The following is a 27,475-nucleotide window of genomic DNA, read 5'->3' on the forward strand; positions in this document are numbered from 1 at the left end:
GCATAAAGTTTAAGATAATTTCTCACATCCTAACAGATCAGAAGAATAACAATTGCCTTACATAACAATAATGTGCGATAACTGCCTTTTCATTTGATGGTGCTGTAGTGATGTGTTAGCCACTTTCGATATTTTTTGCCATTTACAACAAACTTGCAGTCTGTCAGAAGTATATGAAAGAGTAGGGGAAGAGACAGGGCGAATTACTGTCCCTGGATTCTTTTACAGCTCTTGATTTTGAACCACTGTGCCAGCCTATTAAAGACTAGGCTTGTTTTGCTGAAGACCACATTTACCTTTGCCACTTTCTTAGTTGCCCCTCCCCTCCCCCCCAAAAAAGAATGTGTCGATGGATGGTTGCTTTAGAAAAAGTGGTTCTGTGAAGAATTTGTGTCGTGTGTAACAAGAAGGTTGCTTCTGACAATGAAGAGCTAATTACTTATTGACGTTGCTCTCTCTCAGTCAGATATAGAAGAACTGGTCAGTGGCTGCATCAAAGTGAAATTTTTACCACCTAAAGTGATGGGACTGTTGCAATCAACTGAAAAAAAATAATCAGGAAAATGTTAAACATATGTGTAAGAGACAGATATTATGCAATATTGTTGAAGAAGAGGGGGAAAATGGTGTGATAATAGTTTTGAAATCAATTAATGCGAAAGACGTCATTTATATGACTACATCTGTGTGGGATCATCTTCACAAACCAACAATCATGAGGAATTGGAAAGATATGTGGACTGCCATTGCCCATTGAATAAAGAAACTGGCGACTATGTCGACCAGTCACAGTCTGCTGAAAAATTTGTAAACATCCCTGAATCCTGACATATGACACAAATGAGTTGCTTCGAAATGAGAATGATACTGACTACAGTCTGATTTCTAATGATGAAAATTTCGCCTTTTGTTCGTCTGGGTGCTCAATCTGAAGACATGACACCTACAGAGCGAACAAAGCAGCTGGACAAAGTATCAGTCTATTTGGAACGTCAGGCAACTACAGCCAAACTAATGCTGGTGGAACGCCAGGGTAATGGCTCTGCACACAAACTAAATACGAATTTGGTTCATAAGAAACTAACTGATAGTTTAAGTGTTTAAGATTCACTGGTTTTTTTTCAATATATTATCACTATTTATGTGAAAATAATCTATAGTTCGTGTGTTTACGAGAAAATGAATATATATATATATATATATATATATATATATATATATGTGTGTGTGTGTGTGTGTGTGTGTGTGTGTGTGTGTGTTTATGGCATTTAACATGGGCCATTCTAAATTTTTTCTTAGGTTTTTCTATAATATACATGACTTAAGGGCTCAGCTAGTAAAAAAAAATGATGTTCCACCTCATTTTGGTGACAGTTTCATGTTCTGGTTATACTGAAAGTGCCACATATTCAGACTGCAAAATATAAGCCTGTGGTTGTATCCAAGTATTTGTTCAACAGCGGAAATCTTTGGTAGAACGAGAGCTGTGTGAACTATAAAACAGCGATCATCTCCAGCTCTCTCGAGCCAAGCCAGTTGTCCTGAGAACATGGTGGTGGTGGCTCACTTCCTTGCCTTCGTGTTCAATGCTGCCCACAGAGCTACGCATTGAGCTTGCCGATGACGGTCTGCCAGTCCCTGAGGCGGTCGAGTGCGTCTCTGGCGGCGGAGGCTATCAGCGCTTCCGAGGATCCCTCAGGCTCGAAGCCGAGGATGAGGCTGGCTTCCTCCAGGCAGCGTACCACCTTCTTGAGGTCACGGCCCAGCTCCCGCTTGCCGATCGTGCGAGCCTCGAAGCGCCGCGTTGCCAGGATCATGATGGGTGCATGTAGCTCGTACAGCACGATACCTGTGGGCACACAACACAGGTTATGTGAGTTGAGGACCTGCAACAAGCAGTGCACACTTTATAAACACCAATGAAATCCTCCTCCAGTGTCCGTACAGCAGAAGCAGCCATGAATTCGGAACGCGAACTGTGCCCTAGTGCTCAGCCTTGCTACACACTTCCCCCACCACCATGCCGTACTTTCTGAGTGAGAGGAAGGGGAAGAGGGAAAACTGGAAACGTGTTGCATTTAAATGGCAATGCAACCACATTGCATATGACTTGATTTTATGTTTCACATTTCTCAACAATGTAGATCACTCACAAAACAAACGTTTTTGTTCGTTAATTATTTTTTGGAGCGCTGAAGACAATAAAAATTTTACCTGGTACAAACCGTCTGCATATGGATAGACACAGTCAATTCCACAGATTTTGTCACTCAGGTTGCCATGTAATTGTAACTTCTTTAGCCCCATAATCGAAAAAATCTTTTCACATACATATGTTCATTGAAATATTTCACCACACTGGTTATGTAGATGTGAAAAGTCTTCTTGAAGAAAACTATGTGGGCCTCCAAGAGTTTTAATGCAAAAGAAATGGTCTTTTTAATGGGGATTACAATAGAGAGCAATCAGTTCCATCTGTACATGCACAGGGGCACTTTCAACTGAAATACCAAAAACAAAACGTTTAGAAAACTATCCTTGTATTTCTTTCATAGTCAACAACGAATTTTTTAAAATTCGCTTTTTCTTAGGACTTAGGGAAATGGAGAAGTTTCTTTTGTCAGAATTTGTCCCTTCTACAACGCGATTTTCTTTTTAAATGCATCACAATCAAATTAGAAACCAGTTTTTTTCATCTTACAATGTTTTACTGTGATCTATGTGCAGTCCAGTCCACTTAAAATAAGAGGTCAGCGGTCCATTTCGGATGTTATCGTTTTCGTTCCTGCTGTACTTTCTCCATCATAAATTCAACAACAGCGGGGTCTAAATCGAAAAGTCATTCCAGGCATGTCACCTGACTTAACCAACGTACTTTGCAGTGATATATAAAGCTTCCATACTTTTCTGTCAGTTTCATGGGAAACCGTTGCAACTGACAGTGGAATAATGCGTGTGACATCAGAAAATTTACGGTTAGTGCCACCAATTTCATCAGTGCTCCATGCCTGCAAATTCAGCACAGAGTGCGTCTTGATGTACAAAACAACTAATCTCATCTGTCGATCATCGCAATTTTTTGCTCTTTCTTTGTCAACTAAATCTTCAAATTACTTTTTGCATGGTATTGTAATGTTGTTTCTTAGGAAATTTGTGGTACCTGTCGATTAAGCCACTGTATGTCACATAACAGATACTGATAACTCTTATCTTTCTCAATAGTCATTCACATTCATTTTAAAGGCTTGTGATGATAGAAAATGAACTTAAAAGAGAAGTAAAATTTTGTTATCTTGTCAAATGAACTAAAGCCAATGTCATGCAGATATAGTGCTTACCTGCACAATGATACTTGTATACTCATTTTCTTTCTCTTTGCACAATTTGCAATTCTATGTAATATTTTTATCTTGGCAAGAACTATGAACAATATTTTGTTATCCTACCAAATGAAGTACTGTCAATATCATGTGGATATGAGTGCTTACATGCACAAGATGATACTTGTTTGTTATTTTCCTTGACTATGCTGTAAGCTTTTCAATTTCCTATTATGTGCATAACTTATGTAATCTTATGGTTATGTTTATGTATTTTACTAATTTTGTAAAACATCTGATGCTGTTTTTCTCAGTTTTATTATGTAAGAATTTTGCGTTTCTTAAAAGTGAGTGTGGGGTTATGAAGGTTGGACTTAATACTCCTTTGGAAAGTTTGTTACTGATTCTGCATACACAGACTCTGAATCTGAGATATTATTATCGCAAATGGTAGCGAGCGAACAGTTGTTGAGGGTAGTCAGCGACAGATGAGGTTGCAGCCCATTGTGACTGTGCTAGTAGTGCTGGAGGAGACTTGGGTATAAATGAAAGATTTTTGGTAATTTGCCTTTTTACTGATTTGTGTACGCATACATTGAGAGTAATATTCACATCTTTGTTGTGACCAGATACGTAATCATTCATTATAGACATTGTGAAATAATTAAAGTTGTTGCTAATCAGTCTGTCGAAGATTCAAATGGTTCAAATGGCTCTGAGCACTATGGGACTCAACTGCTGAGGTCATTAGTCCCCTAGAACTTAGAACTAGTTAAACCTAACTAACCTAAGGACATCACATACATCCATGCCCGAGGCAGGATTCGAACCTGCGACCGTAGCGGCCTCGCGGCTCCAGATTGCAGCGCCAGAACCGCGCGGCCACTTCGGCCGGCAGTCTGTCGAAGAAAAGGAAAGATTCGAGTAAAGTTTGTCAGTGTTTAAATTATCGATATTCGGAATATAATAAATTAAAAGTTTTTATTGGTTTCTTTCATGTTTTACACTGCTTAAGGCTTGTTGACCAAACCCTCCTGATTATTCAGTTTCTATACAAAAATGGCAGTAGTTGTAGCAGTAGTTGTGACCATGCATTGCACTCTGCATGGGTCGCAGTATTTCTTTTGAATTGTTTTAGCATGCTGTTGGATGCAGAATATTCACGCAGTTGTAGCGGCAAGACGAAATAAGTTGTCTGTTGCGTACAGCAGGATTAGTGGATTACTTATTAGGTGTCGGTAAAAAATATTTTTATAACCGCAGTCAAATACAAGAGAATTTGATTTTTCATGATTTATAACAAGAGTAATAAATTTATGTTTTTTTGTTTCTGTTTTTTGTTCTCATTCAGAATATTAATATTGTCAGAGATGGCTCTACACATTTCCTTGCGTCTTTCACCAGAACTGTAATAATTACAAATATGAAGTTAAACAATTTTCAATCTGACTGAATATTTCTGCAGGTTTTTACGGACTGTGCTTCATTATAGTTTGAGGTTGCTGTTAATGTCTGCTAGGTCATTAACATACATTTGAGCGAGGAAGACCCCCGCACACTTTCCTGGGGCACACCAGAAATTGCTTTTACTTGTCTCTGCTACAGCGTGTATCAGTGCTCAAGGACAACATTATCAGCACTCGATGTAGTAGTCATAAAATAAACACTTGTGTCTGTTTACATTTGGTACGGTAGGGCAACCATTTGCAAGGCGTCTTCTGCTAGCAGTGGAGGAGTGGTTTGCGGTGCTGTTACTTTATTACTATCTGAAATTCCACCTATGAAGAACTCTTCTTCCAAGGCTCTTTCTAATGCCACGGAAAAAAGTGCAGCTCCATTTCATGTTCAAAAGATCTCTTTTGGTATTTATGGATACTTTAACGAGCCTTCGCACTGAGTCACAAATATTCTGATATATCCCTCGAGTATTTCCTAAGTTTTCCCAGACTTATACAGTACGGGAACGATGGCTCTTTGCGTGTTGTGCTGAAATTCGGCACACAAAATCTTTTCAGTTGACCTTACAAGTAAAAGTATAGTGGATTTTGATCCAGAGAATAAGGAAACAAGGGAATTGGTTCACCTATTCGTATCCATCTGTCACGGAATCAATTATTCGGAAGCCGACGTGCATTAACTTTTATTTGTAGGACTATTTTACAGTGTTGTCTAATGAATCACGGCACAAAATGCAGATTACCTTGATGTCCGTATGTTGGAACCTGGGGAAACATACTCAGTACTTCAGCAATACGTCATTGTATCTGGACTACAGCACGACGTAGGTCTGATACACGTGTACTTGTCGGTGGAAGGCAATTTGAACACATAGTGTCAAGGGCGTACCCAGCGAGGTGCAGGGATGGGCAGCTACCCGTCTCCCTCCTCCCTCGCCCCTCCTATCTTATAAAAAATTCTTCGTCAACACAACTCACCCTGTACCCCGCCAAATAAACGTATCAGTTGAGTATCAGATTGAGGAAAACTAGAATACGTAATGAATATTAATTAGTAGCAGACCCTGGGCATGTTCGTATACCATGTATGAAATACTTTCATGTGGCAGGCTGGTACTTCCTTTTCTTCTCTATTGCAGTGTTCCACACTACTCCAGAGCAACTTCCTCCACGCCAGCGGCTCGTGCTGTCACCAAAGAACAAAAAAAAGTGTGATAACGATGTAATAAATGACCATATCCGGCCACCAAACGAATTATATACAACTTACATGCCATCCAGGCTGTGTTATTGAAATAATTTTAATATAATTTTATCGATTGGTATTTTCCTATGGAAAATGTTCCAAAAAATTCTTAAAACTGAAATACTGCTCTAATAATGCCAACAGGACGTCCAGGATGTAATGTTCCTTCCTTACTCTCGTCTTTCAAACTTGCTGTAGACAGAAAACTGCCTAGAGGGTGTGCGGACAGCTGTTCATTCTAAACTGTACATTCAAGTCCTACCCTCCACGAGAAAACAACCACATCTGTTGATGGCAAAGCCAATTTACTGCTCTTCAGGTGTATCGAGAACATTTTACGACTCACAGGAAACAAAGAGGCGTTGTGTACATCAGTCCCTGCTGAAGAGGGTAAAGAATAGTTCCTGTTCTCCTGTCGGCTACACGCAGTTGCGTAGTAATCGTGTGACGTGAGAGGACAGTGTCGGAAATGAACTGCATGTGCACCGCGCGAATGTTTATCAGTAGCAGTTACTCCTACTGGAGTAAACACGGGTGCACTTAACGTTTAGTGCTGCTGTCAGCGGCGCTCAGAGCGGTGAGTGGTCCAGGTTTGTTACTGAGCACTACTGCGTAGAAGTCAAGACTGTTCGTGTAGGATCCGTTATTGCTCCAACGTGACGTAGGTTACGGCGTTTAGCGTATGCCCTGCTTGCAGTTCATAGTAAACAATGCGTTTCTGTTCTGAGGCAACTGCCAATGCAGGAGTGAGGTGGCGCCAAACCAAACTCTTGAGACTCAGCCTGGGAATGGAAAAGTACTGAAAGCTAAGCAGGCTTGAAGAATGACGGCTAAACACTATCCGCCCTCACGAGAGGCGGATCTGCTATTATAAAAGGAGGCAGGGAGTATTGTGAGTACAGAAGTAGTAACAGTAGAACTGGTCAGTCAATAAAGCTCAGTGACTTCGAACGTCGACTGGTCATTGGACGTAATCTGAGTAACACATACTTCAGGGATATTTCAGCCCTTTTTAAGCTGCCCAAGTCGACTGTTGGGTGATGGTGTCGCGGAAACGCGAAGGAGCAGTCATAGCTAAATCAAGACCAGGCAGGCCTCAAGTACTGACGAAAAGGGCCCGTCGAGCATTGCGGAAGGTGGTTGTAAAAAATCGCATGAAATCAGCGGAAGGGAACACACATGAGGTCCGAAGTGCTACCAGCAGTCCAGTTAGTGCAATGGCTCTGCATAGGGAATAAAAAAGAGTGGGATACAATGGTCGAGCAACTCCTCATAGGCCCCACGCACATGTAGTCAGTGCTAAACGACGCTCGAGGTTGTGTAAACAGCAACGCCACTGAGCCGTGGATGACTGAAAACGGGTGGTTTGGAGTGATGAATCACGCTATACCCTGTGGAAATCCGACAGACGGTTTTGGGCTTAGCGAGTGTCTGGGGAACCATCATGTGCAGAGCCAACAGGACGCAGGAGATGGTGTTACTGTAAGGGGGTGTTTTCGTGATTGTGGTGCAGTCCCCTCAATGAATTTGAGAAAACGCTAAGTGCGGAAGGATGCGAAAACGCTTTACAGCATTGTGTGCTGTGTACAGTAAACGAATAGTTCGGAGACAATGACAGTATCAACTTGAACCTGTTGTAAAGCAGTGTCTGTGAGGCAAAGAAACATTCCTGAAGTGGACAGGTCCGTCCAGAGTCCCGAGCTAAATCCAAGGGGATGCCCTTGGGATGAGTTAGAACGTCGAGTTCACTCCAGACCCCACCGTCCAACATTACCATCATCTCTGGTTTAGGCTCTTGAGGAAGAAGGGCTGTCATTCCTCCACAAATATTCAGACACCTCGCTGAAAATGGCCCGAGCAGAGTTAAAGCCGTCATAAACGCTATCCCACACTGATGTCCACTAATACACTACTGGCCATTAAAATTGCTGCACCAAGAAGAACTGCTGATGATTAACGGGTATTCATTTGACAAATATATTATACTAGAACTGACATGTGATTACATTTTCACGCAATTTGGGTGCATAGATCCTCAGAAATCAGTACCCAAAACAACCATCTCTGGCCGTAATAACGGCCTTGATACACCTGGGCATTGAGTCAAACAGAGCTTGGATGGCGTGTATAGGTACAGCTGCCCATGCAGCTTCAACGCGATACCACAGTTCATCAAGAGTACTGACTGGCGCATTGTGACGAGCCAGTTGCTGGGCCACCATTGACCAGACGTTTTCAATTGCTGAGAGATCTGGAGAATGTGCTGACCAGGGGAGCAGTCGAACATATTCTGTATCCAGAAAGGCCCGTACAGGACCTGCAACATGCGGTAGTGCATTATCCTGCTGAAATGTAGGGTTTCGCATGGATCGAATGAAGGGTAGAGCCACCGGTCGTAACACATGTGAAATGTAACGTTCACTGTTCAAAGTGCCGTCAATGCGAACAAGAGGTGACCGAGACGTGTAACCAATGGCACCCCATTCCATCACGCCAGGCGATACGCCAGTATGGTGATGACGAATACGCGCTTCCAATGTGCGTTCACCGCGATGTTGCCAAACAGATGCGACCATCATGATGCTGTAAACAGAACCTGGATTCATCCGGAAAAATGACATTTTCCCATTCGTGCACCCAGGTTCGTCGTTGAGTACACCATCACAGGCGCTCCTGTCTGTGATGCAGCGTCAAGGGTAACCGCAGCCATGGTCTCCGAGCTGATAGTCCATGCTGCTGCAAACGTCGTCGAGCCGTTCGTGCAGTTGGTTTTTGTCTTGCAAACGTACCCATCTGTTGACTCAGTCATCGAGACGTGGCATCACGATCCGTTACAGCCATGCTGCTAACATTCATTGGATCTCGACCAAAGCGAGCAGCAATGTCGCTATACGATAAACCGCAATCGCGATAGGCTACAATCCGACCTTTATCAAAGTCGGAAACGTGATGGTACGCATTTCTCCTCCTTACACGAGGCATCACAACAACGTTTCACCAGGCAACGCCGGTCAACTGCTGTTTGTGAATGAGAAGTCGGTCGGAAACTTTCCTCATGTCAGCACGTTGTAGGTGTCACCACCGGCGCCAACCTTGTGTGAATGCTCTGAAAAGCTAATCATTTGGATATTGCAGCATCTTCTTCCTGTCGGTTAAATTTCGCGTCTGTAGCACGTCATCTTCGTGGTGTAGCAATTTTAATGGCCAGTAATGTAGAAACGGGTGTTTTGGAGTGATGAATCACGCTATACACTTGGCAATCCGTCAGACGGTTTTAGGTTTAGTGAGTGTCTAGGGAACCATCATGTGTAGAGCCAACAGGACGCAGGAGGTGGTGTTACTGTAAGGGGGTGTTTTCGTGATTGTGGTGCAGTCCTCTCATTGAATTTGAGAAAACGCTGAGTGCGGAAGGATGCGAAAACATTTTACAGCATTGTGTACTGGGTACAGTAAACGAATAGTTCTGAGACGATGACAGTATCAACTTGAACCTGTCGTAAAGCAGTGTTTGTGGAGAGAAATATTACATGAAGTGGACTGGCTCGCCCAAAGTCCCGAGCTAAATCCAAAGGGACGCCCTTGGGATGAGTTAGAACGTCGAATCCACTCCAGACCCCAGCGTCCAACATTACCATCATCTCTGGTTTAGGCTCTTGAGGAGGATGGGCTGTCATTCCTCCACAGATATTCAGACACCTCGCTGAAAATGTCCCCAGCAGAGTTAAAGCCGTCATAAAGGCTAAGGGTAGACACATCCCACACTGATGTGCGGTAATAGGTGTCGGGATCCTTTTGAACAGATCACATGGCTCTAGTTTCTGTTCCAATGTCTTCCATGGCGACGCTCATTTTCTTGCACTGATGCATATGGGACCTTAACCCTAATGGAGCCTGATGGCAGATTCACACGGCTCGCTTCACGGAGCATAGAATGTACATGACTGTTGAGCGTAGAGAACAAGCATCCTAAAAACCGGGAACCTCTTAAAAAATAGACGCAGACGAGCTACGAAAGTTCATTATACCTAGAGAAGACCTCAACTCAAACATGGCTTTGCAAAATTACTCTAGAAAGAGAGTCAACGGTTTACAGAAATGATGGGTTACGACGGTTCAGAACGAAACTGCATCGCTTAATCTAGCATCTCCTGGGAAAGACTATCGACTTTTCTGTGCTCTTGAGGAGGACGCACAAGTCGAAACGAGTATTGCCAAGTGCGAGCCACACTAAACATGTTGTTGTGAGTGCTATTCGACAAAACATCGTTGAGATATAGTTCTGTGTGAGTAGATATTCTCTTTTGTGTCAGTCACAGCTCAGTTACCGACTAAAAGTCAGTTTAGTAGCCAAAAACAAAGGTTTATTTGAACTCATTTTATTACATTTCCCAGTGATTTGAAACCCAGAGCGTGAATGAGTGTTCTGAATTTAGTGTTGCGAATGAGAAGTGGAAAAGAAGAGACTGTTCCACACGGGGAAAAAGTCGGAACACCAAGAAGGAGTTGTATGACATAAAAGAAAGTTGATACGTGTGTATCTACAGCTGAAAGATGGTGTTTACAAAAATTTTGCTCCAGTCGCATAAGAGTGGGGTTTGTAGCGCTTGTTTGCTTTAAAAAATGGTTCAAATGGCTCTGAGCACTTAGAAGTTAAGTCCAACTTCTAAGGTCATCAGTCCCCTATAACTTAGAATTACTTAAACCTAACTAACCTAAGGACAGCACACACATCCATGCCCGAGGCAGGATTCGAACCTGCGACCGTAGCGGCCGCGCGGTTCCAGACTGTAGCGCCTAGAACCGCTCGGCCACTCCTGCCGGCGTGTTTGCTTTAAATACACGCTGTGACGGTCCTGAGCTTTAGTTGCCTTTGAGACTGGACATGATGAATTGATGTTAGTCAAGAATGTCTTTAAGGCAACAAAGATGCCATTATCATTGAGTTTGAACGAGGTCGTGTAATAAGGCTACGAGAAGCTGAACTTTCCTTCCGCGATATTGCAGGAGGACTTGCCAATGATGTAGCCACTGTACATGACTGTTGGCAGAGGCGTTCACGAGAAAGTGCGGTCTCAAGAAGTCCGGACTCCACACGGCCAAGCGGAACTACCGAAAGGGAAGACCATCGTGTTCGGCGAATGGCTGTGCCACATCGTACTACGTTTGCAACAACAATCTGAGCAGCAGTTGGCATTACAATAACACGACAAACTGTTACAAATCGGTTACTTCAAGGACAGCTCCGAGCCAGACACCCTGGAGACTGCATTCCAAAGATCCCAAACCACCACCGCTTGCGATTTCAGTGGTGTCAAGCAAGAACTCATTGGTGGGCAGGGTGGAAGTCTGTTGTGTTTTCTGATGAAAGCTGGTTCTGCCTCTGTGCCAGTGATGGCCCTGTTATGGTTAGGAGTAGGCCAGTTGAGGGCCTGCAACCAATGTGTCTGCTTGCTGACACACTGACATACATGTGAGATTAAGGCCTAAGGCAAGGTTTCGTATGACAGCAGGAGCATTTTCGTGGTTATCCCATGCACCCTGACTGCAAACTTGTACATCTGTCTGACGATACGACCTGTTGTGCTGCCATTCATATACGGAACTCCAGGGGATGTTTTCCAACAGGTTAACGCTCCTCCACATGCCACTGTTGTAACCCAACATGCTCTACAGAGTATCCACATGTTGCCTTGACCTGCTGGATCACCTGATCTGTCTTCAATCGAGCACATATGGGACAACTCCAGCGTCATCCACAACCAGCATTGACTGCGTCTATACTGACCGACCAAGTGCAATTGGCATGAGAATCCATCACAGTCTGACATCCGGCACCTGTACAACACAATGCATACACGTTTACATGCATGCATTCAACATTTTTGTTGTTATACAGGTTATAAATGTACCAGCATTTCACAACTGCAATGGCGTTTCTGACACTTTCATTTACCTGTGATCTTGCAGCGTTAATCACTTAAATATGTTACCTCAAGAATGTTCAAATGTGTGTGAGTTCTTAAGGGACCAAACTGTAGAGGTCATCGGTTCCTAGACTTACACACTACTTAGCACTTCGTCTTCAGGCCACAAGTGGCCCATCGGGACCATCCGACCGCCGTCTCATCCTCAGTTGAGGATGTGGATAGGAGTGGCGCGTGGTCAGCACACCGCTCTCTCAGTCGTCATGGTTTTCTTTGACCGGAGCCGCTACTATTCGGTCGAGTAGCTCCTCAATTGGCATCACGAGGCTGAGTACACCCCAAAAAATGGCAACAGCGCATGACGGCCTGGAAGGTCACCCCTCCAAGTGCCGGCCACGCCAGACAGCTCTTAATTTCGGTGATCTCACGGGAACTGGTGTATCCACTGCGGCATGGCCGTTGCCGCACACTACTTAAACTAACCTAAACTAACCTCTGCTAAGAACAACACACACACCCATGCCCGTGGGTGCACTCGAACCTCCGGTGGGAGAATATGTTACCTAGACAAATGTATTCCCTAAATTTCATTGCTCTACATTAATTATTTCTTGTTGTTGGGATTTTTTTACGTCGTTGTATACAGATGCAGAAATATATCGCGGCAGGTAGCGTCCCTGTTTCGGCCTTTTTCGATAGAAGAAACTGTTTGGGAAATTTTACAACGTGGAAAGTGTGTAATGGGATTCGTGGAACACCTTCTGTTCTACGCTGTCAGTAGCTAATTTTACCACAAGTCTGATGGCGCAGGGACGGTCACGGTTGTGCGCAGTCGCGTAGTAATCGTGTGACTTGAGAGGACAGTGTGGGAAATGAACTGCATGTGCACCACGCGAATGTTTATCAGTAGCAGTTACCCCTACTGAAGTAAACACGGTGCACTTAAACGTTTAATGCTGCTGTCAGCGGCGCTCAGAGAGGTGAGTGGTCCAGGTCTGTTACTGACAAGGGGAGGCCGCCAATTGTGAAATTTAGATTCGATTCATACTGCACATAATAAATGCTCATGGCCAGAGGTGTAATATGGCAAAGCACCAAGATGCACTCCTCAGCCGTTGTCGAGAAAATCGACAGTTAAAAGAAACTGTTGCGGTGAAATACTCTCTACGATTAATAATTGTATACAGCGTCGTGGCGCAGCGGTAAGGGCTCGGGTTCGTAATCTGAAGGTCGCCGGATCGAATCTCGCTCTATGCAACCCTTTTTTTTAGTATTTGTTTTTCATAATTCAAATAAATAAATAAATAAATATATATATATATATATATATATATATATATATATATATATATATATAATTCCCGGCAATCAGTTGCAACAATTATGCATATAATAAGTTGTTGAAAGTCGTTTGTCGTGGAAAAACTGGCGACTTCGAGCATCATTATGTTTTCCGCAAACAAAGTTGTATTTCACAAATGTTATTAATTGTCTTCATAATGTTAACCACGTATAGTTAACGGAAGACGTAGAAACGATATTCCGAAACGAATACGTATAGCGTAAGTCAAACGTTCGAATTAGAATAGAGACCCCACGAACACAAATTTGCTGTGGCAGGTATGAAATATAAACTGCGTTACTCGCTCGTTACACTTGAATGACAGATGTTGAATGGGCCGAAACGAGCCGCCGCGTAACAGCGTAGTTGCCTGCTAACTTCGAAAGAAGGTAGATGCGGTCCCTAGCGCAACTTATAACATTGTCGAAAATCAGTGCGGACGGGAGAGCTTTGGTACACCCTGTTAAAAAAAAAACGGAAAAATGGAGGCGGTACAATTGGAGACCGATCCGCCTTCACCAACATGCATAAGCAATTCATTAATACTTTATATATATATATATATATATATATATATATATATATTTGAATTACAAAAAACTAATAATAAAAAAAAATTGCATGGCGCGAGATTCGATCCGGCGACCTTCGGATTACGAACCCGAGCGCTTACCGCTGCGCCACGACGCTGTAGAAAATTATTAATCGTCGAGAGTATTTCACCATAACGGTTTCTTTTAACTGTCGATTTTCTCGACAACGGCTGAGAAGTGCATCTTGGTGCTTTGCCACATTACACCTCTGGCCATGAGCTTTTATTATGCGCAGTATGAATCGAATCTGAATTTCACAATTGGCGGCCTCCCCTTGTGAGCACTACTGCGTAGAAGTCAAGACTCTTCGTGTAGGGTCCATTATTGTTCCAACGTGACGTAGGTTTCGGCGTTTAGCATAAGCAGTATGAGCAGTGGACGAGGTGGAAACGTACCTCGCAGTCTCGAGTAGCCCGGCTCGATGACGTCGAAGACGGAGAGGATGTCGGTGCAGATGTCGCGCTTGCGCTTGAGCTGCGCGTCGGACAGCACGTTGATGGTGTAGCCCTCGGCCTTGCCGTACAGCTGGCTGAGCGAGTGCTTGGCGCCCAGCCGGTGGTAGTGGTTGTCGTGCAGCACGTTGCGGTACCGCGACAGGAAGCCCTCCAGCCCCTCCACGTCGTTGCTGTCGATCGCCTCCACCTCCTCGGCGATCCTGCGGACACAGCGTCAGCGCCGCTCTTATCCGCCTCTGCACTCAGAGAGTCATCCTACGGCTTCTCACACTGCTGGTTGCTAGCAACCAAGGTGACAGTAACCAAGAGACATTAAAGAAAGTATGGGTGGTTAGGCACTTGGTTGCCACAACTAGCAAGTCGCCGGAGACCAAGAATGCAGGAGTGACCACGTCCGACGAACGAAGAGTGGGGCAGCGAATGGGGTGACCTGAAGCAAGCCACGTGTGTGCACTCCATTAAGCAACCAGTGTGTGTGATTTGTTTCCAGATTGCCGGCCGTTGTGGCCGAGCGGTTCTAGGCGCTACAGTCTGGAACCGCGCGACCGCTACGGTGACAGGTTAGAATCCTGCCTTGGGCATGGATGTACGAGGCCTGTTCAGAAAGTAAGCTCCGATTGATTGCCAAATAGAAACCACATTGAACATCAGAAATGTTTTACTTGTAACAATTAGCTACACCTTTCAGCTACTTCTCTACGTAGTCGCCGTTCTGACTTAGACTTTTGTCATAGCGTTGTACCAACTTTTCAGTAGCCTCATCATAGAAGGCAGCCGCCAGTGCTTTCCGCCAATTCTCCACGCTGGCCTACACCTCGTTGTCTGTGTCAAAATGTTGTCTTCAAAGACAGCGGTTCATGTGACCAGAGATGAAACTCAGGGGGAGACAATTGCGGACTGTATTGTGGGTAATCTAACATTTCCATTTGAAAACGATGCAGGAGCATCTTCATTGCCCCTGCAGAATGCGGCTGAGAATTGTCGTGAAGACGAAACAGCACGACAGTTATGTAATGTTAGCTGCATAGCTTCAGGCGAAATTTCTCACCAGGCCCTCGTACTTGGCGGCAGACACTATTTTCTAGACATCTTTACGCACTCACTGCGAGCTCAGAAATGAGAAGAGCGACGTGATGCTAACTGGGGTTATACTAGAGACACTACCCAACATATCTGTGCAAAGCTTTATCGGATTTTCATAGTCGTTTCCATTTCGCGACCGATCGGAATGATGTCCTTAGGTTAGTTAGATTTACGTAGTTCTAACTTCTAGGGGACTGATGACCTCAGGAGTACTCAGAGCCATTTGAACCAGACCACAATCAAATCCAACAAATCAGCTGCCTCCATGTACCCGGTCTTCAGACTCTAAAGTCTCTGGCTATTATCTAGGTTTCTACCGATTTTGTTTACCATTCTATGTATCATACAACGTGATTTTGTGTACCATTCTATGTATCATACAACGTAGGCCTTCATCGCCAGTATTTACTTTCTGAGTGATTTTAGTTGTGTAAGTATCAGGTATTTCTGTGCCTAGCCTTTCGTCCCTCAAATCTGAATACGTCCTCAGAAGCTATAAGGACTTCGTTAGTTACTTTCGGAAAACAAACACACGAAAAAACGAAGTCTTTATACTGTATGAAATGCAGGACGCGCACCAGTATAGACGTTCTTTACCATTAGTACGGGTTCAGTTAACTACCACAGGGGCTGGACGAATATATTAAAAAAAACTCAAAAACGCAACACATTACCCTGCCTAAAACTGTGTAGGAAACCCGTTGCCATTCAAAACAGCTTCCAGTGGTCTCAGAATGGATAAATACAGGTCCTGTATGGTTTTCAAGGGAATCTGATTCCGTTTCTCCTGCAAAATTGTGGCAAGTTCCGATAACGATGATGGAGGGAGGGGGGGGGGGCGGAGTAGCGATTAAGCACTCTTCTCTCCAAAGTAGAGCACAAGGGTTCAATAATACTGAGATCTGCTATCGGGGCCGAAAAGACCTTAATAAACGAGTAGCCATTTTATATAGAGAAAAAGGGCGGCCCTATTAGACTTCCCAGGGCCACTCCTGACCACACATTTGTCTCTGATGAACATTCGCAGTCCAAGAGAACGTTCATGGCAGCTATAATAACACGGCTGATATATCATTGTTATTTTAGAGGTTTTTGACAAAATAAACGAATAAGTAAAATCAGTTTTCCCGCGGTCATGCTATCCCCCCCTCTAAAAAAATATATAACAGTATGTATGGAGTATCGTATGTGGACATTCTATACATATTTCAGATTCCATTAATAATACTTTATTGACATTGTCTTCCTTATATGTATTTTGATAAAAATCCATGAAGTGCTTCGGGTATGTCACTGCAAACATCAGAAACTATCTGAGGTACAGCAGCTATTGAAATACGAAACTATTTCTGACGTACATGTCTCCAGTTTCTAATAACTAGAGTGTAAACGCTAGCCTTTCTTCACGTAATGCTGCTCATTGGAAATCAGTGCCCTGCTTTTAAATTTCGTCCACAGATGTGATGAGAAGCGAGCGAAAAGCGTCAACCGACGTATGTGCGAAGTTTTGGAATGCCGATAATGCTAAGGACGACTGGAGCTACAATTCAGTATTAAGTGCACTTTCTCCACGCGTTTCACGCTTACGTACAAATTCCATACTTACGTTGCTCTTTTTCCTACGTCACTTTGTTTGCTTCGTGGAAAAAAGCGCACTCGTCATGTAAAATAACCCTATCCCAACGTCAAATTTTTGCTTTTCGTGGCTACAGCTAGTGTTGAATCTCGTGAAAACTGTGTGACGATTATTTGCGCGAAAAAAAGAGGAATATTACAGCGATCGTAAATTAGGATCGAAAGGGTACGCTCGTTCTCTCATGTTGTTATCTACCGTTCATTCCAGTGTTAACTGCTTGTTGCTGATGTGTGGATCGAGAAGGATCGGCAGTGGTGCTGGTGTCCAACGTGCGTAGTGTTTCAGGTGCACCCCTGCTCTCGCAGATGACCTCGCTGTTTGATCCTCTACCCCAAATCAACCAACCAACCGAATGAAGGCTTGTTGCCGGGTACAAGAGAATGGCGGTGAATACTTCTAACTAAAGAGGAGTAACTAAATACAATGTTCCATAATTCCTTCGCGAAAGAAGACGAAGTAAATATTCCAGAATTCGAAGCCAGAACAGCTGTTAGCATGAGTGACATAAAAGTAGATATCTTAGGTGTTGCGAAACAACTCAAATCACTTAAGAAAGGCAAGTCTTCCCGTCCAGATGGTACACCAATCAGGTTCCTTTCAGAGTATGCAGACACAATAGCGCCTTTCTTAGCAATCATATACAACCGCTCACTTGACGAAAGGTCTGTTCCTAAAGACTGGAAAGTAGCACAGGTCACACCAATATTCAATAAAGGAAATAGGAGTAACCCACTAAATTACAGACCCATATCGCTGATCTCAATTTGCAGTAGGACTTTTGAGCATATGCTGTACTCGAACATTATGAATCACCTTGAAGAAAATGACTACGTAACCAACGCGGATTCAGAAAATATTCCTGTGCAACACAGCTAGCTCTTTATTCCCATGAAGTAATGAGTGCTGTCGACAAGGGATCTCAGATCGATTCCATATTCCTAGATTTCCAGAAGGCTTTTGATACCGTTCCTCACAAGCGACTATTAATCAAATTGCGTGCATATGGAGCATCGTCTCAGTTGTGTGACTGGATTCGTGATTTTTTCTCAGAGAGACCACAGTTCGTAGTCAGAGAAGGTAAATCATCGAGTAGAACAGAAGTGATATCCGGCGTTCCGCAAGGTAGTGTCATAGGCCCTCTGCTGTTCCTGATTTGCATAAATGACCTAGGTGATAGTCTGAGGAGCCCCCTTAGATTGTTTGCAGATGACCCTGTAATTTACCGTCTTGTAAAATCATCAGACGATCAATTCCAATTACAAAATGATCTAGAGAGAATTTCTGTATGGTGCGATAAGTGGCAATTGGCACTAAACAAAGAAAAGTGCGAGGTCATCCACATGGGTACTAAAAGAAATCCGTTAAATTTTGGGTATACGATAAATCACATAAATCTAAGGGCTGTCAATTCGTCTAAATACCTAGGAATTTCAATTACGAGCAACTTAAATTGGAAAGACGTCATAGATATTATGGTGCGGAAGGCGAAACAAAGACTGCGCTTTGTTGGCAGAACACTTAAAAGATGCGCCAAACCCACTAAAGAGAACGGCTACATTACACTTGTCCGTCCTCTGCTGGAAAATTGGTGCGCGGTATGGGATCCTTAGCAGGTAGGATTGACGGAGGACATCGAAAAAGTGCAAAGAAGGGCAGCTCGTTTCGTGTTATCGCGCAATAGGTGTGAGTGTGTCACTGATAAGATACGCGAGTTGGGGTGGCAGTCACTGAAACAAAGGCGGTTTTCTTTGCGGCGAGATCTATTTACGAAATTTCAATCACCAACTTTCTCTTCCGAATGCATAAATATTTTGTTGAGACCTACCTACGTAGGGAGAAATTATCATCATAATAAAATAGGAGAAATCAGACCTCGAACGGAAAGATTTAGGTGTTCCTTTTTCCCAAGCGCCATTCGAGAGTGGAATGGTAGAGAAGTAGTATCAAAATGGTTCGATGAACCCTCTGCCCTCAGAAGTTCCATGCGGCTTTTCGCGGATGATGCTGTAGTATACAGAGAGGTAGCAGCATTAGAAAATAGCCGCGAAATGCAGGAAGATCTGCAGCGGATAGGCACTTGGTCCAGGGAGTGGCAACTGATACTTAATATAGAAAAATGTAATGTATTGTGAATACATAGAAAGAAGGATCTTTTATCGTATGATTATATGATAGCGGAAAAAACAGTGATAGCAGTTACTTCTGTGAGTATGCGTACGGAACGATATGAAGTGGAATAATCATATAAAATTAATTGTTGGTAAGGCGGGTGCCAGGTTGAGATTCAGTGGGAGAGTCCTTAGAAAATGTAGTCCATCAACAAAGGAGGTGGCTTACAAAACACTCATTAGACCTATACTTGAGTATTGCTCATCAGTGTGGGATCCGTACCAGGTCGGGTTGACAGAGGAGATGGAGAAGGTCCAAAGAAGAGCGGCGCGTTTCGTCACAGGGTTATTTGGTAACCGTGATAGCGTTACTGAGATGTTTAGCAAACTCGAGTGGCAGACTCTGCAAGAGAGGCGCTCTGCATCGCGGTGTAGCTTGCTGTCACGGTTTCGAGAGGGTGCGTTTCTGGATGAGGTATCGAATATACCGGGTGATCAAATAGTCAGTATAAATTTGAAAACTTAATAAACCACGGAATAATGTAGATATGCAAAATTTGACACACATGCTTGGAATGACATGGGGTTTTATTAGAACAAAGAAAAAAAACAACAAAGTATTGCTAGACGCGTGAAAGATCTCTTGCGCGCGTCGTTTGGTGATGATCGTGTGCTCAGCCGCCACTTTCGTCATGTTTGGCCTCCCAGGTCCCCAGACCTCAGTCCGTGCGATTATTGGCTTTGGGGTTACCTGAAGTCGTAAGTGTATCGTGATCGACCGACATCTCTAGGGATGCTGAAAGACAACATCCGACGCCAATGCCTCACAACAACTCCGGACATGCTTTACAGTGCTGTTCACAACATTATTCCTCAACTACAGCTATTGTTGAGGAATGATGGTGGACATCTTGAGCATTTCCTGTAAAGAACATCATCTTTGCTTTGTCTTATTTTGTTATGCTAATTATTGCTATTCTGATCAGATGAAGCGCCATCTGTCGGACATTTTTTGAACGTTCGTATTTTTTTGGTTCTAATAAAACCTCATGTCATTCCAAGTGTGTCAATTTGTACCTCTCTATCTACATTATTCCGTGATTTATTCAGTTTTCAAATTTATACTGACTTTTTGATCACCCGGTCTTACTTCCCCCTACTTATACCTCCCGAGGAGATCACGAATGTAAAATTAGAGAGATTCGAGCGCGCACGGAGGCTTTCCGGCTGTCGTTCTTCCCGCGAACAATACACGACCGGAACAGGAAAGGGAGGTAATGACAGTGGCACGTAAAGTGCCCTCCGCTACACACCGTTAGGTGGCTTGCGGAGTATAAATGTAGTTGTAGATGCCAGGCACTTAAGTGTGAATTGCGGAGTAACCATGTAGATGTAGATGTAGGTGTAGACTGTCTGCGAATGCTCATTCGCTTATGTTCACTTGCATCCGTTCCAGTGTAGCAGGCCGCTGTGGCCGAGCGCCGGCATGGCAGCTCAGCGTGTTCGGTCAGAGAGCTGGCTGGTCTCTGTAATAAACTGAGTAAAAAGATCAACAACGAACTTCACAACGGATGTCATGTGACGTCCGCTACGGAAAAAAAAGAGCGGTTCTACGCACTTCAGTCCGGGACTGCACCGCTGCTACGGCCGCAGGTTCGAATCCTACCTCGGACATGGTTGTGTGTGATGTCCTTAGGTGTGTGATTGGATTGAAGAGTTCCTAGATAAAAGAACGCAGCATGTCATTCTCAATGGAGAGAAGTCTTCCGAAGTAAGAGTGATTTCAGGCGTGCCGCAGGGGAGTGTCCTAGGACCGTTGCTATTCACAATATACATAAATGACCTTGTGGACGACATCGGAAGTTCACTGAGGCATTTTGCGGATGATGCTGTGGTATATCGAGAGGTTGTAACATTGGAAAATCGTACTGAAATGCAGGAGGATCTGCAGCGAATTGACGCATGGTGCAGGGAATGGCAATTGAATCTCAATGTAGACAAGTGTAATGTGCTGCGAATACATAGAAAGATAGATCCCTTATCATGTAGCTACAAAATAGCAGGTCAGCAACTGGAAGCAGTTAATTCCATAAATTATCTGGGAGTATGCATTAGGAGGGATTTAAAATGGAATGATCATATAAAGTTGATCGTTGGTAAAGCAGATGCCAGATTGAGATTCATTGGAAGAATCCTAAGGAAATGCAATCGGAAAACAAAGGAAGTAGGTTACAGTACGCTTGTTCGCCCATTGCTTGAATACTGCTCAGAAGTGCGGGATCCGTACCAGATAGGATTGATAGAAGAGATAGAGAAGATCCAAAGGAGAGCAGCACGCTTCGTTACAGGATCATTTAGCAACCGCGAAAGCGTTACGGAGATGATAGATAAACTCCAGTGGAAGACTCTGCAGGAGAGACGCTTAGCAGCTCGGTACGGGCTTTTGTTGAAGTTTCGAGAACATACCTTCACCGAGGAGTCAAGCAGTATATTGCTCCCTCCTACGTATATCTCGCGAAGAGACCACGAGGATAAAATCAGAGAGTTTCGAGCCCACACAGAAGCATACCGACAATCCTCCTTTCCACGAAGAATACGAGACTGGAATAGAAGGGAGAACCGATAGAGGTACTCAAGGTACCCTCCGCCACAGACCGTCAGGTGGTTTGCGGAGTATGGATGTAGATGTAGATGTAAGTTAGGTTTAAGTAGCTCTAGGGGGCTGATGACTTCAGATGTTGAGTCCCGTAGTGCTTAGAGCCATTTGAACCATTTTTTGTTTCGTCTTAGTGTAAACGAGGCTTCAGGGTTGGGTAAGTACTAGAGGGTACAGCTGTGAACTGCGTGACGTACCTGTCCATGAGCATGCGCACGTTGGCGGCGGCGATAGTGTATCCGGGGCACTTGGCGTTGGTGCAGCGCCAGGGCGCGTCCGGGTCTAGCGGCGCCGTGGAGAGCACGACGCCGGCGTCGCAGGCGCACCGCGGGCACTTGAGCGCGCCCACCATCGTGCCCAGCTCGGTGGGGTCGGCGCAACGCGCGCACGTGCACGCGAAGAACTTGGACTCCTGCAGGTGCTCGCGCCGCTTCAGCGTGCTCTGCGCACCACAACAACACACAAGCCATAACACACTTACCATCTGCTCGGACGGCTGCATCGATCGATCCATAATGGTACACAATAGTAAGCTGCCGCAATAGGAACGTATTCTAAAGTGGGCACTGAACTACAGCACACAACCATCGAGTGAGACGCGTGGTATCATCCAAAGAACACGGCGCCACACCAAACTCGGCGAAGCACATCGATGCCACAGAAATTAGCGATGTCTCGCTGCAATCCGGAACGATGAGTGAGAGAGACTGAAGAAGGCACACCCTCTCTCTCACAAGAGAACCTCCCCATCGCAGCCCCCTCAGATTTAGTTATAAGTTGGCACAGTGAATAGGCCTAGAAAAACTGAACACATATCAATCGAGAAAACAGGAAGAAGTTGTGTGGAACTATGAGAAAAATAAGCAAAATATACAAACTGAGTAGTCCATGCGCAAGATCGGCAACATAAAGGATAGCGTGAGCTCAGGAGCGGCGTGGTCCCGTGGTTAGCGTGAGTAGCTGCGGAACGAGAGGTCCTTGGTTCAAGTCTTCCCTCGAGTGAAAATTTCAATTTTTTATTTTCAGACAATTGTTATCTGTCCGTCCGTCCGTCCGATGCGAGGTAACTGCGCCGACTGTGAAACTGTTGCATTCATTTGTTGCAGTTTATGTGACAAACTCTTATGTCTTCATCACTTTTTTTGGAGTGATTATCACATCCACAAGAAAACCTAAATCGGGCAAGGTAGAAGAATCTTTTTACCCATTCGCCAAGTGTACAAGTTAGGTGAGTCGACAACATATTCCTGTCATGTGACGCACTTGCCGTCACCATTGTCGTATAGAATATATCAGACGTGGTTTCCTGTGGAGGAATCGGTTGACCTATGACCTTGCGATCAAATGTTTTCGGTTCCCATTGGAGAGGCACGTCCTTTCGTCTACTAATTGCACGGTTTTGCGGAGCGGTCGCAAAACACAGACACTAAACTTATTACAGTGAACAGAGATGTCAATGAACGAATGGAGAGATCATAACTTTGCGAAAATAAACCTTTTCACTCGAGGGAAGACTTGAACCAAGGACCTCTTGTTCCGCAGCTGCTCACGCTAACCACGGGACCACGGCGCTCCTGAGCTCATGCTATCCTTCATGTTGCCGATCTTGCGCATGGACTACTCAGTTTGTATATTTTGCTTATTTTTTCATAGTTCCACACAACGTCTTCCTGTTTTCTCGATTGATCTGTGTTCAGTTTTTCAAGGCCTATCCACTGTGCCAACTTATAACTAAATCTGAGGGGGGTGCGATGGGGAGGTTCCCTTGTCAGCAGAGCAGTGTCCTCGCTCGCCGAGATCAATACAGAGCCTAGCATGGAAGCACTCCGCCTCAGTTCAAGACCTCAGTTGAAGCAGCCAGTATCATTGAGGAGGGCTAAAGTGTGACTCAAGTAACAGATGAATTCTTGTAGTTGTTAAACATTGCACTTCAGGAGAACGGTTTGACTGTATGCAACATGGGATGCTTTAATAGTCAGTAACAGTTGTAAATACTCAAGCACTGTTGCGACAAAGGATTGTATCAAGTTAAGTGAAAATTTTTATCATTCATGTAATAAAGTGAACTAGTATTTCATATGTTCTAGTTACAATGAGCCATCTCCTAGAGCAATAAAAAAACCCACAGCGTAGTATCGTCTGGTCATAACAAGACGTACCTCACGTAGCATGAGTCGGACACTCACTGTGTCAAACACTCGCATATGTTTTAGTGATACAGAATTTGGGTTGTATCTTTGTGGATTTTACTGAGTCAGTGATACGTGATAAAGTATTCTGTATAAATGATAATTAAATCGACACCCTAGCTGCAAACAGACGTTGATATACATCATTGGGGACATGTTGAAAATGTGTGCCCCGACAGGGACTCGAACCTGGGATCTCCTGCTTACAAGGCAGACGCTCTATCCATCCTTCTTTTTTTAATTTTCTTATTTTGTTCGATACAGTTCGTTGCGTTTGGTCTGGGCGGACGTCGCAAGACATTCATTCAAGTAGATCGTTGATGCCTTGACTCAGCTTTTTTTTTATTACAGAAAGCACGCAGCCCTCTGACCGAACACGCTGAGCTACCGTGCCGGCTCCATCTTAGCCACCGCGGGCACAGAGGGTAGTACGCCTGCAGGGACTTATCCCTTGTACGCTCCCAGTGAGACCCACATTCCCAACATGTCCACACCACTACATTCGTAGTGCGCCTAACAGATATTTTCCCAACCCACTCATTACTCGTGGCAGATTAATCTACAAAGTCCCGTACGAGTTTGGGCATAGCGTGTGCGTTCGCACAAGAAGGTCAATGGCCGGGTAGCCATATTTTAACTATGTATGAAGGCAGTATCTGTTCCGAAGCTGCACGGTCATCGGGGCTATCTGTTCTTTCTGGAACAGACATTACCTTCATATATTCTGTATAATATGATGTGAATTAATATTAATGGTTTTTATGGTAATAACTTTTTAATGTAACAGTAAAAAGTGTTTTTTTTTTCAAATTTACATTTTGCCAATCGTCAGTATGCCACCTTTGTAAATTTCTTTTTTGGTCATCGGTCTTCTGACTGGTTTGATTCGGCCCGCCACGAATTCCTCTCCTGTGCCAACCTCTTCATCCCAGAGTAGCACTTGCAACCTACGTCCTCAATTATTTGCTGGATCTATTTCAATCTCTATCTTCCTCTACAGTTTTTGCCCTCTACTGTTCCCTCTAGTACCACGGAAGTCATTCCCTCACGTATTAAGAGATATCTTATCATCCTGTCCCTTCCTCCTTATCAGTGTTTCCGACATATTCCTTTCCTCTCCGATTCTGCACAGAACCTCCTCACTCCTTACCTTATCAGACCACTGAATTGTCAACATTCGTCTGTAGCGCCACATCTCAAATGCTTCGATTCTCTTCTGTTCCGGTTTTCCCACAGTCTATGTTTCACTACCATACAATGCTGTACTCCAGACGTACATTCTCAGAAATTTCTTCCTCAAATTAGGGCCGACATTTGATATTAGTAGACTTCTCTTAGCCAGGAATGCCCATTTTGACATTGCTAGTCTACTTTTGATGTCCTCCTTCCTCCGTCCGTCATTAGTTATTTTACTGCCTAGGTAGCAGAATTCCTTAACTTCATCTACTTTGTGACCATCAATAGTGATGTTAAGTTTCTCGCCGTTCTCATTTCTACTACTTCTCAGTACGTTCGTCTTTCTTCTATTTACTCTCAATCCGTATTATGTAGTCGTTAGATTGTTAATTACGTTCCTCAGATCATGTAATTCTTCTTCACTTTCACTCAGGATAGCAATGTCATCAGCGAATCGTATCGTTGATATCCTTTCACCTTGTATTTTAATTCCACTCCTGAACCTCTCTTTTATTTCCATCATTGCTTCCTCGATGTAAATATTGAACAGTAGGGGCGAAATTCTGCGTCCTTGTCTTACATCCTTTTTTAATACGAACTCTTCGTTCTTGGTCGTCCGCTCTCATTATTCCCTCTTGGCTGTTGTACTTATTGTATATGACCTGTCTCTCCCTATAACTTACCCCTACTTTTCTCAGAATTTCGAACAGCTTGCACTATTTTACGTTATCTAACGCTTTTTTCAGGTCGACAAATCCTATCAACGTGTCTTGATTTTACTTTAGTCTTGCTTCCATTATTAACCACAACGTCAGAATTGCCTCTCTCGTGCCTTTACATTTCCTGAAGCCAAACTGATCGTCATGTAGCGCATCCTCAATTTTCTTTTCCATTCTTCTGTATATTATTCTTGTGGGCAACTTGGATGCTTGAGCTGTTAAGCTAATTGTGCGATAATTCTCGCACTTGTCAGCTCTTGGCGTCTTCGGAATTCTGTGGGTGATGCTTTTCCGAAAGTCAGATGATATGTCGACAGACATTCTACACACCAACGTGAATAGTCGTTTTGTTGCCACTTCCCCCAATGATTTTAGAAATTCTGATGGAATGTTATCTATCCCTTTTGCCTCATTTGATCTTATGTCCTTTGTAAATATTTGTATAATAATTTATTACTTCAAAAATCGCTTAAAAATACTCACATTTTTATATGTCTAAGCACTCGTGACGTGATGAACTATAGCACTACGAAATGTTTGTTTTGCATTACCTTTGTTGCATGAGTAACCCAGAGATCGGGCGATACCTGCGGCTGTTCTTCGCGCGCCATGGAAATTTCACTTCGCCAGTTTAAATCTTCACCTGGTCGACTGCCATTTACAGCAAGAAGCCCGATGCCATCCCAAACCAAATGCAGATATTGTTAATAGCAATAAAACAAGACCAATTGAAAAACATTAATGTTGATGTCAAAGTTGCATTTTTCCATGTTGTTGTTGTTGTGGTCTTCGGTCCTGAGACTGGTTTGATGCAGCTCTCCACGCTACTCTATCCTGTGCAAGGTTCTTCATCTCCCAGTACTTACTGCAACCTACATCCTTCGGAATCTGCTTAGTGTATTCATCTCTTGGTCTCCCTCTACGATTTTTACCCTCCACACTGCCCTCCAATGCTAAATTTGTGATCCCTTGATGACTCAGAGCATGTCCTACCAACCGGTCCCTTCTTCTTATCAAGTTGTGCCACAAACTCCTCTTCTACACAATTCTATTCAATACCTCCTCATTAGTTATGTGATCTACCCATCTAATCTTCAGCATTCTTCTGTAGCACCACATTTCGAAAGCTTCTATTCTCTTCTTGTCCAAACTAGTTATCGTCCATGTTTCACTTCCATACATGGCTACACTCCATACAAATACTTTAAGAAACGACTTCCTGACACTTAAATCTATACTCGATGTTAACAAATTTCTCTTCTTCACAAACGCTTTCCTTGCCATTGCTAGTCTACATTTTATATTCTCTCTACTTCGACCATCATCAGTTATTTTGCTCCCCAAATAGCAAAACTCCTTTACTACTTTAAGTGTCTCATTTCCTAATCTAATTCCCTCAGCATCACCCGACTTAATTCGACTACATTCCATTATCCTCGTTTTGCTTTTGTTGATGTTGATCTCATATCCTCCTTTCAAGACACTGTCCATTCCGTTCAACTGCTCTTCCAAGTCCTTTGCTGTCTCTGACAGAATTACAATGTCATCGGCAAACCTCAAAGTTTTTATTT

General features: G+C 43.7%; 1 protein-coding gene across 1 annotated transcript in view; it reads right to left on the reverse strand.

The window, feature by feature from the left end:
- Positions 1–1,238: 1,238 nt before the first annotated feature.
- The window catches only part of LOC124596303 (SET domain-containing protein SmydA-8-like), a 293,663-nt gene continuing 267,426 nt past the window's right edge, over positions 1,239–27,475 (reverse strand). The window contains exons 6-8 of the mRNA XM_047135407.1: positions 22,018–22,262; positions 14,278–14,537; positions 1,239–1,849 (exon numbers count right to left, since the gene is read on the reverse strand). Of these exons, the coding sequence (XP_046991363.1) occupies positions 1,602–1,849; positions 14,278–14,537; positions 22,018–22,262 (753 nt within the window). The 3' untranslated portion in view covers positions 1,239–1,601. The remainder of the gene's footprint in view (positions 1,850–14,277; positions 14,538–22,017; positions 22,263–27,475) is intronic.

The sequence above is a fragment of the Schistocerca americana genome, chromosome 2, assembly GCF_021461395.2.
Source record: "Schistocerca americana isolate TAMUIC-IGC-003095 chromosome 2, iqSchAmer2.1, whole genome shotgun sequence".
NCBI lineage: Eukaryota > Metazoa > Arthropoda > Insecta > Orthoptera > Acrididae > Schistocerca > Schistocerca americana.